The 19,785-nt window shown below is 43.1% G+C and overlaps 1 protein-coding gene across 1 annotated transcript in view; it reads left to right on the top strand.

The window, feature by feature from the left end:
- The window catches only part of LOC121506940 (metabotropic glutamate receptor 7), a 449,909-nt gene that overhangs the window by 141,149 nt on the left and 288,975 nt on the right, over positions 1-19,785 (top strand). Inside the window, exon 2 of the mRNA XM_041783000.1 lies at positions 15,220-15,436. Within this exon, the coding sequence (XP_041638934.1) occupies positions 15,220-15,436 (217 nt within the window). The remainder of the gene's footprint in view (positions 1-15,219; positions 15,437-19,785) is intronic.

The following is a 19,785-nucleotide window of genomic DNA, read 5'->3' as shown; positions in this document are numbered from 1 at the left end:
CTGATGCTCTGTTTTACAAATATACTGAGAATAACACACATATAAACACACACACACACACCTAAATACACACACACACACACCTGTAAACACACCTATATACACACACACACACATGTAGAGACACACCTGTAAACAGAGGCAGAAATAAAGCTGAGGCTGGCAGAGACAGCACTCTTATGTCCAGTGAGTCAGGCTTTGTTTCTTCCTGCTTCATTTCCCCGTCCGTCGCCGCGGCCACGGCTCGGCGGTAATAACAGCATGTTGATGAATGTGTGCGCCTACGTGTGCGTATTTCTGCAAGTGTGTTTTGTGCTCAAATGTCAGCCTGTGTGTGTGTGCGTGTGTGTGTGCGAGTGTTTGCTGAGTGAGAGGAGGAGGATATCACAGAAAATTACGGGTTGTAATGAAACCGGTGATTGCTGCACCCCGAGCCAGCAGGTCACAGTGATTAAGTGTGATTAGAACTCCAACTTTCCCTCTCTCCTCCTCTCACTCCTTTTCTTTTCCACACAAACCGAACACACTCAGATCCTGGACTGTGACCGCCTTACTCTCATGTCTTTACTCAGAGCTGGACGGACTAAAACTTCAGCTCTGTGCTTCTGTAGAAGGTCTGAGGTCCAGATGTTCTTCACAGAGCAGGGATGTGACGGTATGAAGTCCATACGGTATTTAGAAACACAACAAATGAAGACGTTGGCATTTATTTAACAACAGTAACACTTTGAATTTTGCATTTAAAAAAATGTGCTGTAGGTGAGCATTAGCCATAAGAACATAAACTTCTACTTCAGCTCTAGTGTTTACTGACCTTCTCAAACCTTCATCATCCACCGCTGACACAGCTGCAGGTCTCTATGCTCAAATATTCACTCATACTCTGATATCTGCTGAGCCCTGGTGCTGCTGAGGGGACGTGGGATTGTGAACGCTCCCTGTACAGTCCCTTGGCCTGGCTGGATTCTGATCCTCACCTTAATCTTGTGAATCTTTTCGGGGTGACGATCGTCCGAGTGCCTCCTCACGTTCCTCCTGTTCTCCTCGGTCTGACGGCGTCTGGATGTTGTTTCTGTTCGTCATCTTTTCTCCTTTCTCATTTTTTACACCAGGAAACCAAAATGTTCTCATTAACCCCTAGACTGATCCTCCCACCCCACTCTTGCATCCACCACTCCCACACCAAGCCAAGTAGAGTGCAAAGGATGATGGGTATGCAAAGACTAATGGTACCTGTAGTTCCCACTTCCAGAACACTTGCATCGTGTCACAGATATAGGCCAAAGAAATGGTAACATCCCCACTCTTCTGTTTCCTCTCTTTTACTCTGCATTACAAATTATTATGCAAATAATATTTTTCTTGGATTTTCCCAAATATTCAACGCAAATGACAGTCAGTATAATTTTAAAGTCATCAGCCGTTAGAGCATAATTCAGATTTCATAGAACAAACCTCCCAATGATAACTATTTTTTAAAATAAAAAACTAAAACTGTTCCATATTATTCTGCTCATCAGAGTTTCAGAACATGGTCATGTGTTGAATCTGCAGCATCAGGAGGTCATATTTACTGAAATCAAAGCTATTTCAATCAAAAACATCTCAAAGCTCCATGTTAACATAGGAGCCCTTCTCTGATATCACCTTCACTATTCTTCATCCATTGAACTTGTGAGTTTTTGGAGAGTTTCTGCTTGAATTTCTTTGCAGGATGTCAGAATATCCTCCCAGAGCTGCTGTTTTGATTGAACTGCCTCCCACCCTCATAGATCTTTAGCTTGAGGATGCTCCAAAGGTTCTCAACAGGGTTAAAGGTCAGGGGAGGATGGGGGCCACACCATGAGTTTCTCTCCTTTTATGCCCATAGCAGCCAATGACACAGAGGGATTCTTTGCAGCATGAGATGGAGCATTGTCATGCATGAAGATCATTTTGCTACAGAAGGCACGGTTCTTCTTTTTGTACCATGGAAGAAAGTGGTCAGTCAGAAACTCTATATACTTTGCCGAGGTCATTTTCACACCTTCAGGGACCCTAAAGGGGCCTACCAGCTCTCTCCTCATGGTTCTGGCCCGAAACATGACTCCGCCCCCTCCTTGCTGACGTCCTGGCCTCATTGGGACATGGTGCCCATCCACCAACCATCCACTGCTCCTCCATCTGGACCATCCAGGGTTGCACGGCACTCATCAGTCAACAAGACTGTTTGAAAATGAGTCTTCATGTATTTCTGGGCCCACTGCAACCGTTTCTGCTTGTGAGCATTGGTTAGGGGTGGCTGAATAGTAGGTTTATACATGACTGCAAGCCTCTGGAGGATCCTACACCTTGAGGTTGGTGGGACTCCAGAGGCACCAGCAGCTTCAAATACCTGTTTGCTGCTTTGTAATGGCATTTTAGCAGCTGCTCTCTTAATCTGATGAATCAGTCTGTCCGAAACCTTCCTCATTATGCCTTTATCTGCACAAACCCGTCTGTGCTCTGAATCAGACACTAATTTCTTCACAGTACGATGATCATGCTGAAGTTTTCCTGAAATATCTCATTTTCATTCCTTGTCCAAGGCATTGCACTGTTTGAGTCTTTTCAGCAGAGAGATCCTTTTTCTTTTCCATATTGATGAAACCTGTGGCCTGCTTCATAATGTGGAACGTCCTTCTTCGGTAGTTTTCCTTTACCCCTTTACCTACTGGGTCTAAAAATGGCGATTTGGACATATTTTGTTATTCTGGCTGTAAAATAGTCAGGAAATGCCCTAAGTCTGAGAGCTCTGCTCCCTTTTCCCAGGAGTACTTGAACTTGACTTTTCAACATCTGGTTAATGATTATTGCACATTATATGGAATTGTCAGCAGTTTAAAAGAAGAAAAACAAAAACAGATTTGTTTTTCATGGCTTTTATGAGTAGAAATGTTGTTATTGCTCATGAAGTTTTGATTTGACATTTGAAATGTGAACCTATACATGTTTAGAAGAATCAGCAGCCATTTTTGTAGTCTAGGACTCTGGGTGTGCAGAACACAGTGCAAAGATAACCATATATATAGGAGACAGTTAGTGCAAAGAAAGGTGGAAAAATGCATTCTCAACATTCTCAGTAACATATTGTTATTGCACATGACAGACACGCACAAATGCCACTATCTAACACTATTTTTAAAAAACAAAACCCCACTCTCGCTCGCCCTCCTTTTACTCTCTTCCTTCACTCTCCTTTCTCACTAGTCTTCTGCCAAAGCTGCTGTTTTTTGCGGTGCTGTTTGACATTATTGTAATATGTATACCACACATCATATATTGGTGGAAAGCACAGATTCTCAGCTCTCTGTCAGCGTTGGAATTTTTTAGATTGAGCAAACTTTTGAGGAGTTACAGTGTTGAGAATCCGTGTCTCACGATACTTCTGGTGTTTTGCTATGAATGCCCACATCATATGGTTGCGAGTACCGTAATGAACCATATATGTGGGCATGCCCACAATTCTCAGCTTTCCAACACCGTTGGAATTTTTCTGACCAGACAAACTTTGACAGAGTTACAGTAATAATACTCCAGACATATAAAACCCAGCTCCGGTGCTGGGTCAGTAAGTAAAGGGTTAATAGGGCTCACCTGGCAAACTAATGATCACAGGCGTCTGAGATTGATTTCAGTGATCCAGAGACACAAAACCATCCATGAGTTTAACTGTAAAACAAAAAAAACAAAATGTTTATGATTAAAAAAATCAGATTTTTATAATTTCATAATTCATAACAGAATGCGGTGTATTTGTGCACAGCTCTTTTTTCCATGTTTTGTCTAATTTTAAACACAAATTTGAAAAAAGCTTTTCTTGTGATTTTGGATTTCCTTTCATATTGAAACTCTGTTGTCTGAATGTATCATGAACATGTAATGGTTATGATTCTAAGGTAAAAGGGACCAAACCAAAGCTGGTGGGTTAGGACCCCTGAGTGTCTCTAATGTTAAACAGACGTCTGCCTGCAGAGAAGACGGCACTAAAACACTATAAACTCTCCTAAAGCATGCTCATTTAGTCTCTTTGATTTGTTCTGTAGATTGTACTGTCTGACGTCATAACTACTATTTTTTATTTAATAAATAATAAATCTTTATAATAAATCCGACTGATCAGAAAGTATGTAGAAGTTGGTCTAGGTTTTCTCATAGAGGAGTCGATGGCTGCTCTTTAAATCTACTCAAGTCTTTCCTGATACTAAATTCAGAGTGATTTCTGCTGAAACTTTTAGAAACTTCTGTTGACTTTAGTCTGAAATGTGTTTCAGTCCTGTGGCCTGAGAGCCAATCAGAAAACGGCGCCCTGTAAACTAATGACAGTAAAATACAGAACCATAAATCTCCATCCTGTGGCCTGTTTGGTACCCACACCACGCTCCATCTCTGTCTGAGGCCGGGACCTTGCTGACATGCGTGTCAGGATGAACATGTATGCCAAAAGGCCGACAGACCCAAGCGACACCAGCTGCCACCCATCAAGCCGTCTCCTCCTTCACAAAAACACGGGTTTAATGGACATCAGCGTGCAGCAGAAGGTCAGTAACTTGGAGTCCTCTGCCATCGACGGCACGCACAAATGTCAGATGGAAATGTCAATAAACGTGTTGGGAGTGTGGCGGTGGGTGGACCGCATCTTCTCACGCTCTCCCCGTCTGTCTCCAGACCGTTCTTATTCCTCTCAGGTCCACAGAAGCTCCTGGGCTCTGAATCAATTTTAGATCTCTCTGTCCCATTGTCATTCCTCCTCCTCCTCCTCCTCTTTGTCTCCTTCTCCTGCTGTCAATCCCTCTCTCTCTGCTGTCCATCACTTCCTCTCTCTTCTTCTTTTCTCTCTCCGCCGGTCTCAGATCAATGCGGCTTTACCTTCCAGCTCGGGTCACGTCCCCCCTCCTCCAGCCTCTGAGTCTCGGATCAATGCGGGTTTAGCCATTGTCACATTGTAGCACCGTTTGTGTTTTATTGAAGCTGTCAAGGTGCTGACCTTTCTGTGTCCAGCGGAAGAAAGAAGGATGCCAGCAGGAATGATAGAGGGACGGAGCGATGACCAAGACACTTATGAGTCTAATCTATCAGAGAAGAGGAGGCCGGAGGGGCTGGTCCACCGCCAGACTCCAAAACCTCCGGCACATGGAGGGGTCTGCTCGGATTTAAACTACAGAGCACATTCCAACATGTGAGAATAGAAATGATTGATTCAGGTCTCAGATTTACTCCAGTCTTTCTCATCAAAGCTGCTGTGCTCTAAATGTCTAAATGACCTCTGATCTTTAGTTAACCAACCACAAAAGTTTCTCTTCATAGTAAATCTACTTTGGTTCCTTGTGTGATTTTTTTTTTTTTTTATTGATTAACCAACCAATCAGGCACAGGTAGAGGATGGACCAATCATGACTGCCCTGTCCGTTGTTGCTATGCTTTCCTTCTTTTGGTCTCACTAAGAGATTCCCAGCATTCTATCACATACACATCATCTAAGCCCATAACTCCACCTCAGCTCCTCCTACTGACTTCAATCTGGCTTTAAAAAGTAGACACATTATTGAGCTGCTTATACTGGACTCATTTTTTATCTATCTTTGACAGATTTTTAATAATTACTGTTAAAGTGTGATGAGAGTTAACTAGCAGAGAAAGTCTGGTATACTAGCAGAGAAAGTCTGGTATACTAGCAGAGAAAGTCTGGTATACTGGCAGAGAAAGTCTGGTATACTGGCAGAGAAAGTCTGGTATACTAGCAGAGAAAGTCTGGTATACTGGCAGAGAAAGTCTGGTATACTAGCAGAGAAAGTCTGGTATACTAGCAGAGAAAGTCTGGTATACTGGCAGAGAAAGTCTGGTATACTAGCAGAGAAAGTCTGGTATACTGGCAGAGAAAGTCTGGTATACTAGCAGAGAAAGTCTGGTATACTGGCAGAGAAAGTCTGGTATACTAGCAGAGAAAGTCTGGTATACTAGCAGAGAAAGTCTGGTATACTGGCAGAGAAAGTCTGGTATACTAGCAGAGAAAGTCTGGTATACTAGCAGAGAAAGTCTGGTATACTAGCAGAGAAAGTCTGGTATACTAGCAGAGAAAGTCTGGTATACTGGCAGAGAAAGTCTGGTATACTAGCAGAGAAAGTCTGGTATACTAGCAGAGAAAGTCTGGTATACTAGCAGAGAAAGTCTGGTATACTAGCAGAGAAAGTCTGGTATACTGGCAGAGAAAGTCTGGTATACTAGCAGAGAAAGTCTGGTATACTAGCAGAGAAAGTCTGGTATACTAGCAGAGAAAGTCTGGTATACTAGCAGAGAAAGTCTGGTATACTGGCAGAGAAAGTCTGGTATACTAGCAGAGAAAGTCTGGTATACTAGCAGAGAAAGTCTGGTATACTAGCAGAGAAAGTCTGGTATACTAGCAGAGAAAGTCTGGTATACTGGCAGAGAAAGTCTGGTATACTAGCAGAGAAAGTCTGGTATACTAGCAGAGAAAGTCTGGTATACTGGCAGAGAAAGTCTGGTATACTGGCAGAGAAAGTCTGGTATACTGGCAGAGAAAGTCTGGTATACTAGCAGAGAAAGTCTGGTATACTAGCAGAGAAAGTCTGGTATACTAGCAGAGAAAGTCTGGTATACTAGCAGAGAAAGTCTGGTATACTGGCAGAGAAAGTCTGGTATACTAGCAGAGAAAGTCTGGTATACTAGCAGAGAAAGTCTGGTATACTGGCAGAGAAAGTCTGGTATACTAGCAGAGAAAGTCTGGTATACTAGCAGAGAAAGTCTGGTATACTGGCAGAGAAAGTCTGGTATACTGGCAGAGAAAGTCTGGTATACTGGCAGAGAAAGTCTGGTATACTAGCAGAGAAAGTCTGGTATACTAGCAGAGAAAGTCTGGTATACTAGCAGAGAAAGTCTGGTATACTAGCAGAGAAAGTCTGGTATACTGGCAGAGAAAGTCTGGTATACTGGCAGAGAGGAGTGCCTTCAGAGTTCAGAGACAGTTCAGTTCGAGCGTAGAAAAAAAATCTGTGACAGACAAACACATCATCATGAGAATGGAAATCCTGTTTGCATTTGTTGTCAACTTTTAATGTTGGTTTTTGTGTGTGCTGTATTAAGACTCCTAACATTTAACCTGAGACTGTTTTGGTAAATGTACAGTAGAAGGCTGAATGAGTGATATGTAGAGAAAGTTCTGGAATAACTCCGTCTGGAGCTCTGCCAGCTGCTGTGAATAAAAGACAAACTTCATCCCCGGGGTAAACATGCCCAAAATGAAATATGTCCTCTAAAAGTTGTTGTTGTTTGTCACTGACAGGCTCAGATTGTAATATCAGCCCCTAAAACCCCTGGGATCCATGAGCTCCAGGATCCGTCTGTGCCCTAGTTTAGCTCCGTCTGGCACCCTGGTCTACTGGGTCTGGGTCTGAGTACGGCACAGCTGGAGTTCACGAGTTTAGAGGATCACATGGGAACAAAGGGGACAACTCAAACATTATTTTACCTCTCACAGGCTGATTTGCGTTTAGTTTGCTTCCTGTTTTGGTGTAATGTTGATCTGATGGTGGAGTAAATGAGCATCAGACTGTTCTGGGTGTTTTACTTTGAAACTGACTTGATGCTGCATGCATTGCCGGGTCTGACTTCCTGTTTGGGTCTGCTCAGTGCAGACTGATGTGTGCAGACCAGCATGGTCAGTCCCGTAGCATGCACTCGACCACAGAGTCAAAGCCTGATTAGAGAGGGAAAGATCTGACCCGTAGTGCACAGAGAGGCGCTGCACAGGTTGTGTGGAAATGACGATTACCTGTGCATGGCTGTTTGCAGGGCTATTGATGAGGAGGATCTGCACAGAAAGGAGAAACTTTTTCCTATTAATGAGTGCATCATGGATCATTTAAATACAAACAGCAGCAGAGAACGGAGATGCTGTTTGCTCTGCAGCACAATTAGAGGAGCATTTAACCCTTTGCTCTCCTAACAGTTATCCATTCGGTGTTGGTGGCTGTGTCCTGCAGACTGACTGGACTTAATGATAGTTTTGAAGGCAGGTAAACCTCTGATACTGTTGTAGGCTTGGACATAGTGACCCTGCAAGATGCTTTAAAAACCTGAGTGAGTTCATGGATTTCCACGGCTATGGAGGCTTTATGTAGGGTCTTTGTGTGTGTTGTTTCTTTCTGGACATCCCGTCCATGCAGACGTGTCCAGAGTGACTGATATTAAAGGATATCAGACAGGCATGATGGGAGGATATTGATTGTAGAGATTTACTGGTAGAGCTTTCTGCAGCTCTAACAGGAGGAAACATCATCCCTTCATGTTTCTGACAGCCTCCTAACTTTGAAGGATGCTCACTGTCGTCTGTTTTCCTTCATTCCTATCACTCGTCCCTCTCTCTCTCCTACCTTCGGCCTTTACTGAGGGAGTCTCTTCGTGCGAATGCTGCCCACGTCCCTGAAGTCTCACACTAATGGACACTGGGGACACTGGGGACTCATCGCCATCCTTTTCAATGATTCAGACCATCTATTTTTACCTCTCTCTCTGCTTTCTGCCCGTCTTTCTCCCTTTGTTGCTGTTTTTCTCCCTGAGAGGAGGGACAATGGTCGATCCTCCAGCTGCTGCAATCATCCATGTTCTCCATCCGTCATCAGTGCTGTGTGTGAACAATGAGACAGAGACCAGAGAGAGGCTCATCTGAGAGACAGCAGAGCGTCTGATCTATAAACCAGCAGAAGGACGAGCACGCAGACGGCCTCTTAGACATTTATCCTGAGCGCTCGGCCTCTTCTGAAGAACACCGGGGAACCTGCAGTCACTGAAATCACAGCTGTTTGAGGAGCTGATCCTCTTCAGGAGGATGACATCTGACATCCACACAGCTCCAGGGATCAACAAAATGTTAGAGAGAGCCACAATCATCACAATCATCCTCAGATCTGCAGCTCAGGCTCAGCGGCAGTTGGCTGTCGTCCTTCTTTTTAACCCCTGATGCTCCTGAGGGATGTGAGAACAGCAGATGAATCTGTCCTTTAGTGCTTTACTTTCATTTCAGACATGCTGAACACGTGGAGTCAGGCCTCCTCTTAACTAATAAAGGACTGGAGAATCCACGCTGGACCTCAGCGCTCTTTATACTGGAGACAGCTGAGTGTTAGCCATGTAGACGTCCTGGACCCAAAAACCCTTCTGCTATCGACCTACACTCCAGAGGACCTCCGGCCACTGTGATGATACTGTTCTATAGCCTGAAACCCAAAAAAGTTTTCATATTTTGAAATTAAAAGGACTAACTGGATTTAATGAAGGTTCTGAAGGCAGGCTAGTTCCTGATGTCGTGATCCTGTCAGAGTTTGAACCTTGAGTTTAAACCAAGAGTGACGTTCTGTTGATCTGTGAACACGATGTTAGGTTTGACGGCGGTGTTAGTCTTAGGCCGGCCACACACTAGACGGTTTTTTAATCTGGAACGATTTTGAAACTGTGGGAGACCACAGACTTCAGGACAATTTCCAAAGATCGTTCATCTTTAATCTTCTGAACGCCCCCACTAGATGACTCAGCCAGACTGTCAGATCACTGGAGACCACACACCTGCAGACCTGCCTACGACCTCGCGTGATCACGTGACTTCAGAAAAAAAAACAAAACAAAACACAGATGTCTGTCTTTGCTTTCTCTCCACAACAGAGTGTCCTGGCATTTGTTAAAGGTGCAGCAGTAATCATAAATAAGGGAAAGACTCAGGATGAAATCCTGGCCAGAATTAAGTTAAAGTTGTGTTCATGGTTGTGAGCGGTGAAGGTATGTATGAAAGCATGTCTGGCTGTGATGCTACCCTGTCTGCTCGCTCTCATTGGTTGTTGTGGGTACTCCGTCGGCAGCACTACACTATTTTGGAGGCTACAACGCGGTTTGGAACAGTAAAACAATCGTTTACGACGAGGCTCCTCTCGGGATACGCCCCCACGACCATTGGAGGAGGCAAATCTCGGCCCAGATCAGGCTTAAAATCCTGTAGTGTGTGGCCAGCCTTAGTTTTTAGATGAAATCTTAGTCCCATTTTAGTCACTCCTGCCCTTTTTAGTTTTAGTCCACAAAAACTCAGGAACATTTTTGTCAGCTTTAGTCATCACAGATCTATTTTTGTTAGTCTCAGTCTAGTTTTAGTCATGGAATAAAGGCTGTTGACAAACATTTTTAGTCATAGTTTTAGGTGAAGAAGTGAACACTGGTTTGCCTGTGCCTGTCCCAGTGATGCTCCTGCAGGGGGAGGGCCATCAGGATTCCTTCTTACTGGGAAAAGTGAATGTAAAAATCTTCTGTCTTTGCTTTAAGTCCTTTTTTTGTAGTTTTGTAGTTTTTTGGACTTGGGTCCAGATCATTTCAGTCATTCAGACATGCTGCTGTACCAGCATATCCTAACACTGCATACAAACTTCACGTCAGTAAACTGGGCTGTCATTGGCTCGTGAGGGTTGAGTCAGGAGGCAGTGATTGGACGAGGCTGTAACTGCTGATTGATTGGCAGGTCTAATAGATAATCATTGCTCTTACAGGATGGAGAAGAACTGAGAGGGCAGAGCTGTGGTTAGTCACTCCACATATTTTATCACTCATTCCCTGTCTTTGCACAGCTCCAGGCTTTCCTGGTGTGCCGGCGGCATGTGCTTCCCAGAATATGGCATCAAATATATGAAAGGCAAGGGCAGGTCCCTTTTGGACTGCAGGAACCTCCGGAGTGGGGGAAAACACAAACAGGAAACACTGTGTGTTTGTGCAGCAGGTTAAAGGTGTTCCCTGAGGATAAATTCACTTTTCCTGCCATCGGTCTTTAACCAGCAGAAGAGAACCACTCTGATATCTGAATATTCATGTATTTACCTCCCTCTGTTTCTGCAGCTTCATACAGACTCAGTGACGTTTCTGTGTGCACTTCATTTTCTCCTCTTCATGTGTGTTTGTTTTAGCACTGTGTGCACACAGTTGTACGTGTGTGTATTTATGTATTTTTGTGTGTATTTGTGTGGTTGTGGTGCTGCAGCATCCGTGGCCGGGGGCCCGATGAGGTGTCCTCTGTGACATGTTGAGTCAGGAGTCATAAAAGCTTAAACACGGTTTCATTCCAAGGACAGCGAGGCGTCTGAGTGGACGTGTGGCTCCGTGACGCCAACGCCTCTTTTAGAAAACCTCAGACACAGTTATATCACCGCACTCGCTCTTTTCAACCTTCAGTAGCACAGGACATTTACACGCTTAGAGAACAGGTGTAGTTCCTTTCTGTCTTACACCTCGGTATGAAAATAGCATCAGGTTGTGTGCAGGAGGGGATGGACAGAGTAAGCTCGGGTTATCACAGAGGACGTCTCAGATGTTAAGATTTTTGACACAGGTGTGAACAATCCAGCACAGAGCTGCTTATACATCTAATATCACACTATGTATCAGAGAAATATGTCCTTTTTATGTGATATTTTGTTCATTCCAGAGACAAACTAATAGTCTGGGTATTTTAGCAGAGAGCGTTAAAACTGATTTAAGTTTGCAGTTATTAATATTTAAATTATTCTATTACTATATTCATATGTCAATTTTATTAGCAACAAATTTTATGCATTTATTGCTGTCATTAACGTTAGGTGTTGAGGCTGTTCTGGCTGAAGTATATTTTGCGAGGAAACTCAGCTAATGACAACAGAACGACACTGATTAAGGCAGAGACAGGATAAAGGAGGAGCTGGGGTGGAGGAGGGTTGCAAAAGCAGCGTGCAGAGGGAGCAGCAGGGAGTAGGCAGTAGGGCTGCAACAAATGATGATTTCAATCAGCAATTCATCGAATGATTATTTTATTGATGAATCGGATGCTTTTATGGGGGGGCTGTGTAAATCCCTTAATCAAAAATTTAACATAAATTTTAAAATTATTATTTTGCAAAGCCAGCAGGCTTCGTCAGTGTAGGACGCCATGACAGAAAAATGTAAACAACGTGCAAGGATTGTGGGAAATGTAGGATTTCACGGAAATTTCACAGGAAACTATTACGTGGCAGTGCGTTTGACTATGGAAGCTCTGATGACTGCAGACATCCCGTCCCCACTCACAGTGCGCTCGTGTATGTTCAGGCCTTTAAGCTTAAGCTCAGTTTTGTATTTTTTAATGCTGAATTTTGATTCTATTTATGAATATTTACATTAATACTGAAATGTGTAGGTGCTGAGTATTGCTTCGTAGCAAGGCTTTAATTTTGTCCAGGTGATTTTGGCTTTTCTGTGTTCAAAGACCGGTCCAACCTTACACTGGTTTCATTAAACCCCCGACAGAGGGACTCTAAGAGCCTCCTCAGAGACTCCTTTAGGTAATCAATCTCTCGTTTCGTTATTTCATTCACATTAACCCCTGATTACCATCAGAGGATCACTGACAGTAATCGTAGAGGTGAACCTAACATTTAGATGTCACATAGTGAGGATTACTGGAGTCTCCAGGTCTGATGGTAAAACCGCCTACTTTGGTGTGAGTTCAGACATGTTGGTTTGTGCTCGAATGAGACTGAGTTTGTAGGGCTGTTATGATGACCCTGGTGTTTAAGGAGTGGTGAGTCTGCTGTTGGAGTTGACCTTTGACCCCACAGTGGGATTCCTGATTCTCTGCAGATTCTGTGGCCCTGGTTTAAGTAATTGAGGTCATGTTGGGATGCCGGCGTCACAGAAAGGCCTCTGGTTTAAAAGTAAAGCCTGAGTAGAAACAAAGAGTGAAAATAAGCCGCTGATCTGGAGCTCCAGAGAAGAAAAAAGTGTTTGTGCTGTTAATGGTGTTTTTAAAATCCCATTTCCCTTCAGACATTTTCATTTTCTGTGAGAAAAAAAAACACAAAAATAATGAGACATGTGCGCTCGGCGGGAGCGTTTAACCTTCCTCACAGACAGCCGCTCTCTCAAACTTTTAACCCCGACATGATGTGAGCCGGAGACGCGCTCCTCTCCCTGACTATCAAAGGCTAATTGGAGGAAATTTCCGGAGGACAGATTTACACCTTAAAGAGTTTCTGGGAGCGTCTCCGGAGGGAGAGAGTTTAATTTTTACCGACTGTCAGAGCAGAGCAGGACGGACAGAGATCAAATAACCCCCGACCTCTCACACAGGCTTTGTAATTAACCACAAACACCTTCAACACGCCAACGCCGTGCCGAGATGCTAACGGAGGAAATCAAGATCAGCCTTCACTCCATCACAGAGATACAGGGAGCAGAGGAAGTTCAGGACTTCCAGGTCTTATCTGGTCTTAAAAACGTGGGTGCACAGACGCGAGGTCAGTTTTTGAGGTTTTAATCCTCCAAACACTCGCAGTAGACAGGATTTAGCCTGAACGACCTAAGATCAGGACCATCACAGCTATCAGCTGTCCGTAAGGGTGTGTTCAATAATCCAGAATAAGAATAGATATAAGAATATCTGCTCTTTGTTGTTTTGATGAACCAACAAACCTCCATCCTTTACGGACACAGGTAGAGGATGGACCAGCCAATAGGAAACAGGTAGAGGATGGACCAGCCAATAGGAAACAGGTAGAGGATGGACCAACCAATAGGAAACAGGTAGAGGATGGACCAACCAATAGGAAACAGGTAGAGGATGGACCAACCAATAGGAAACAGGTAGAGGATGGACCAGCCAATAGGAAACAGGTAGAGGATAGACTAGCCAATAAGACACAGGTAGAGGATGGACCAGCCAATAGGAAACAGGTAGAGGATGGACCAGCCAATAGGAAACAGGTAGAGGATGGACCAACCAATAGGAAACAGGTAGAGGATGGACCAGCCAATAGGAAACAGGTAGAGGATGGACCAGCCAATAGGAAACAGGTAGAGGATGGACCAACCAATAGGAAACAGGTAGAGGATGGACCAGCCAATAGGAAACAGGTAGAGGATAGACTAGCCAATAAGACACAGGTAGAGGATGGACCAGCCAATAGGAAACAGGTAGAGGATGGACCAGCCAATAGGAAACAGGTAGAGGATGGACCAGCCAATAAGACACAGGTAGAGGATGGACCAGCCAATAGGAAACAGGTAGAGGATGGACCAGCCAATAGGAAACAGGTAGAGGATGGACCAGCCAATAGGACACAGGTAGAGGATGAACCAATCACATTAGCTTTGATCTTTTTAGGGGACTACACCATTTATGCGGACTGTACCATGTCCGACTGTGCGACTAAAATCTCGTCCCGTCTCGGCCAACAGCCTCGCCACGCTACAGGCGGGATCTGACCACTGAACTTATGCTGACGTCATCACTGCGACTGTTCGAGAGGTCACAGGTTGTCAGGGGGGCGGGTCAAAGAGTGTCAGTCACTCTCCAACAGAAGCGCTCTGTGTGACTGTAGCGGGTATGGATTATTCTAACAGTTATGGATGTATCAGGAGGAGGACGTGGACTGGCTCTCCTCCAGAGAGAACTTAAGGTTCCCTGGAGGGAGAAGAGGAGGGACTGTTGTCAATGATGATGCAAAGAAAAGGAGTGAATGTTCTCCTGTTGGTAGGTGGCAGGTTTCACTTAGAGGCTTGTCCTGCGTGTTGAACCTGCTCTAATCTGCATCACTACTTTTAGAAATATCCCTTCCTGTTTTGTATTGATTGATTATGCATCCATTATGGATTGGATTTAAGGAGGCTGGTTTGAATTATTGTAGATTTTTTGTTGGGTTTTTAAATATTTCATTGGTCTGGCTCATGAATCCTCAAAATTAAACTAGAACCAGAGGAATAAATCCATGCACAGCCAGGCTGAAGGGTCTGAATAAAGGGTGTAGTTGGTCACTGAGGAATTTTTCATCATTTGATCAAATGATTTGCAGAAACATAAAACTAGGTCGCTTTTATAAGGCTGAAAATGTTCATCAATTCACATTCATCTCATATTTTTCCCTATTTAGATCTTTTCACACAACATCAGGCAAACACGGTGTGCCCTGCAAGATGTACAAGCGTACATTATCACTACAACTACAGTAAAGATAAACAAAGATCTATACTAAAGAGCTAACTAAAGATCTATGCTAAAGGTTAGGAATACTGTGCTGTTTGAGATTTGAAGTTTGTCTAGCATTTGTAAAAAAATAAAAAAATGTTTAAAGCCATTGCTGTAGACTCTAACCCATACCCCTGCGGTCCTATCCTAACTTTCCCTCCGTCCCCATCTCTCTGCAGATTCCTCAGATCAGCTACGCCTCCACGGCCCCGGAGCTGAGCGACGACCGGCGGTACGACTTCTTCTCCCGGGTGGTACCTCCGGACAGTTTCCAGGCTCAGGCCATGGTGGATATCGTAAAGACGATGGGATGGAACTACGTCTCCACTGTGGCGTCCGAGGGCAGCTACGGGGAGAAGGGGGTGGACGCCTTCATGCAGCTCTCCAGGGAAGCAGGTAGGAACGCTCCATGTGGGGAAGATGCTGTTTGAAGTCTGGAGGTTTATATCTTTGAGAGCTTTGGATCACTTTCCTTACACGTCTACAGACTGTTGATACTCAGATCCTTTATTCAAAGAGATCAGATTCAGGCCAAAGTTTCAGGATCCAGAAGCTCTGAATGCACCTTTATTTACAATTCTGGAAGCAGAACTTAACCAGAAGAAATTGACTCGCTTATCTGGGTTTTGTTTTTTTGTCTGTTTGTTTTTTTGCAGCCCCCAAAACAGTCACGGACTGTAAAGTTCTGCTTTGCTTCTCTCAGAGAGAGGTCATGATTTATATTGTAGCTGCTCCTGATTTTAAAGCAGAGAAGAAGGTTTGAGTTTACTGATCGCTCTGATGTTAGCAAACATTAACACTGGGCTGCTGCTGACCTACGTAGAAAACTGAAGTTTTGTGCTTGAATCGATTTTTCCTTCAGGCTTTTGCAGAGTCAGCATGTCTGCTAGTATGCTACTGTACAGGTTTGGCCTGTTTGGGCGAATTCTTGTTTTAAGATGCAGATTCTCTGAGTTTTTATCATTTATGAGGTCTTTCATCTCTGTCTACGTTTTATATGTAAAAATGAACGTCTCTGCTCTGGTCTGGTGTTGGAAAGGTTCTTGTTTCTGTTTGTATTCTCAGCAGTTTTTACTTTTGTGCATTCATCTGTTTAAAGTTCAGCTTTGTAGTTATTTTGTTGCCTAGTGGCGTTCGCCACTTCAAGGGTGGACTTTCTTGGTTTTCGTGGGTGGGCTTTAAAACTTTCGTGGGTGGGCTTTAAAACTTTCGTGGGTTGGATTTGTTTTGTGGGCAGTTGTTAACAGGGCAGTTCAGCCAGATAGCTGGGGACAATCCACTGCCAACCACTGAAAGCATAGGACGAGCAATAATACAAATACGTATTATTGTTGAAATGTTAGACATTATATTTTATAGATATATTATTGTTAAAGTATGTTGGTATAGTTTGTAGTTTTATTTCATATGCATGTGAGATGCACTTCTTTTGTATTATAGTAGAGAGTGAATCTTTTTTTTTTTTTTTTTTGGCATTTTTCGCCTAATGTTAATGTGGACAGGTTGAGTAATTGACAGCAACCTTACTTGGACTCCGTCTTCATTGACATGGTTTAGCTCGGTGTTACGTCTGGAGCCATTACACACTGGACAAGAACCCTACAGTAATAATTAAATATTGTTATAGGAGCCTGAGCATCACACAGGTCATCAAAAACCCAAAGGCTTCTGTTAAAAGTGTGTTTGCCATCATCAGATAGACTTTTAAAACCCTGAATATTAAAAAGAACTAAGAAACTTTGCAGGTGCATCCAGTCATGTAGAAAAATAAAATCTGGTCTCCAGTGCACCCCTTCAGAATTGCCTAGCGCCCCCCAACAGTTTTCTGTTGACTTTGTCATAGATTTATGAATTTTGGAGGGTGGATGTAGCTCAGGGAGATTGACAGAAAGCCTCTGGACCGACACTCTCACACCAACAGGAAAAAAAAATTCACCAACAGTGAAATTCGGTGTGTTTTGGTCTGGTTCCAGGGTCAGACTTGATCAGACTCCTCCTGGGGATTTCATCCGATCCACTTGTACTTTGGCACAGAGCTAAAAGAGACATTGAGGATTAGGGCTGGGCAATTAATTACAAATTAGATGAAATCGCAATATGGCCTGCTGCAATTTACAAATCGCAGAAGTTGCAATATTTTTTTAAACTTGAAATGTGTCAAAACAGCAGTTTGATACATTCATTTTTGCAGCAGCTTCACAAGCTTCACCTCCTCCACCTCAGCCTCCTCCCTTATAGCTAAAGCCTGTTGCACCCCTGTTTTCAGATTCCTGCTACTATTGATTAATGGCCTCTGAAATAATTTCATTTGGAGAGTCAAAGCATGCTGCTAAACTTACCTGGGGAGCATCTTTGGAGCAGAGCCTTCTCTGCCCAGTAAAACTGTTGGCTGCATCCATTTTGCATTGAAATGGTAAAATGCCTGACGAGTGTTCCTGACTGAATGTAGGTTATAATATAAATTGATTTCTTGCTTGAATTTGTTGAAAAATGCACAAGTTGAGTAATCTAAAAATATTTGCTTCTTGAATCGCAATCGCAATATCGGGGTAAAAAGTCACAGATTATTTTTGCAAACTGTTCAGCCCTGCTGGTGGTGACTTCTTATTCCGCGGGTTTTCATCAGTGGTCATGGCGAGCCTTCAGATGTAGTTGTTTATAACTCAACAGTGCATGGTCGGATCTGACTCAAACTTCCTGTGATTATTGAGCATCCATGCCTGCACACATTCAGACTCCTAGGTTTTTGTAGATCATAGCGCCTCCTAGTGGTAACAGTAAATGTCAAAGCTTGCAGTAATAGCTGCTCTCTTAAGTTTGAAGACATTTACGTCAAACTTGAATCAGGGGGCTCAAAGAAGTGGATTGATGTCTGTGATGGATGAGGACGTCAGTGTGGATTAATGGTGTTATATATAGTTGAACTATCAGTCCTGTTGCTCTCTTCTGGTTCAATCAAATGTTTTATGGTCACATATTATTCGGGTTTTTTTGGACTGTAAAGACAAGTCCGTGTCCACAGCTCCATTTTTGTACCAACAGCTCTCATTGTCAGTACAAAACCCCTCATTCAGGTTCCTCCTCCCTGCCATAGATGATGCTGGGTGATGTGTGTCTGTCGTATGTTTCCTTACTGAGGAGGCCCATCATCATGGTCTGCTCTGGTCGCCATGGTTCCTCGGCCATCTTTAACTCCTCCAACATCCAGCAGTGAGAGTGAACACCCCTCCAGGATCTGTGGAGGATTTTAACAATGATCTGATTAAATTTACTTCACAGCGGTCTCCGTGGTGTGGCTCTGTGTCGTATTAACGCTCTTTAACGATGAACCACGGTCTGTTAGAGGATATTCAGATTAAAAAAAGCCCTCAGGCATGAGTCCAGCTCTGAGGTTTTAAAGGTAATGAGCAGATAAATCAATAAAAAGCAGCTTTAAAAAGATCACTAAACAGCTTCTGCAAATAAGAACAGAAAGCTGCTCACTAGTTCATGATCCTCAGGAATTATTCAGCTTATTGGTCAGTTATTGATCCAGTTAATCAGTTTTATTAATGCTGAATCATTCAATATTAACGTCTGAGTTTAAAAGGAATTTTGGTTGACTTCTCTAAACTTTCCTGTTTATTAGGAGTCAAGGTTTGGTGTAAAAGTCACCCCAGAGTTTCATTAGACCAACAAACAGAGTTGAAGGTCAGGAGTTTTTTTCACTAAGGACAGTTATTGAACCATGGGAGCTCTGCAGAGAGGAACTCAACGTTCCTTTAGAGCTGTAAACCTACCCTCTTAGAGGAACTTCAGCTGGGAAACAGATTTATCCAAACATGTTGACTCTACAGTCAGGATTTCACAGCTCAGGGATGCTTTGCTTTTTTTAACCAAGAAAAATCGTTCAGGGAGAAAAATAAAACCTGCAATTAAAACTAGTCTCAACAGATGAAAAGACAATAAACACATCTGACGGAAAAAATGAAAATACAGATAAGATAGCCATGGACTACTGCCAGTCTTTGACGTTTATAACACATTCCATCCTTGCCTTTGAAGATGATGTTATTGTTAAAAGTTGATAAAGTATTCCATCCTTGCCTTTGAAGATGATGTTATTGTTAAAAGTTGATAAAGTATTCCATCCTTGCCTTTGAAGATGATGTTATTGTTAAAAGTTGATAAAGTATTCCATCCTTGCCTTTGAAGATGACTTCGTTCAAAAGTTTCCAAAACATTCCATCCTACCTTTGAAGATTCATTTATTGTTAAAAGTTTCCAAAACATTCCATCCTTGCCTTTGAAGATGACTTCATTCAAAAGTTTATAAAACATTCCATCCTTGCCTTTTAAGACATCATTGTTAAAAGTTTCCAAAACATTCCATCCTGCCTCTGAAGATGACATCTTTGTGGAAATTTTATTAAACATTCCATCCTGCCTTTGAAGATGACGTCGTAGTTGAAAGTGATTAAAACATTCTATTCTTGCCTTTGATGATGATGTCTTTGTTGAAAGTTGATAAAACATTCCATCCTGCCTTCGAAGATGATGTCTTTGTAGAAATTTGATTAAACATTCCATCCTGCCCATCCTCTGCTCAGACACAGAGCGATGTCACTGATGTGAAACAGCAGGAGGATCTTGCTCATGCAGGGAACAAATCAACCATGCTAAATGTGATTTAAGGAGCACAAATTCGCTCACATTCAGAGGGTGAGTGTAGATCTGGGACCTTTGTAAAACTTGTGCACCGGTCA

The sequence above is a fragment of the Cheilinus undulatus genome, linkage group 3, assembly GCF_018320785.1.
Source record: "Cheilinus undulatus linkage group 3, ASM1832078v1, whole genome shotgun sequence".
Lineage (NCBI taxonomy): Eukaryota > Metazoa > Chordata > Actinopteri > Labriformes > Labridae > Cheilinus > Cheilinus undulatus.
The sequence above is the reverse complement of the archived record's forward strand: the minus strand, read 5'-3'. Positions and strand labels throughout refer to the sequence as shown.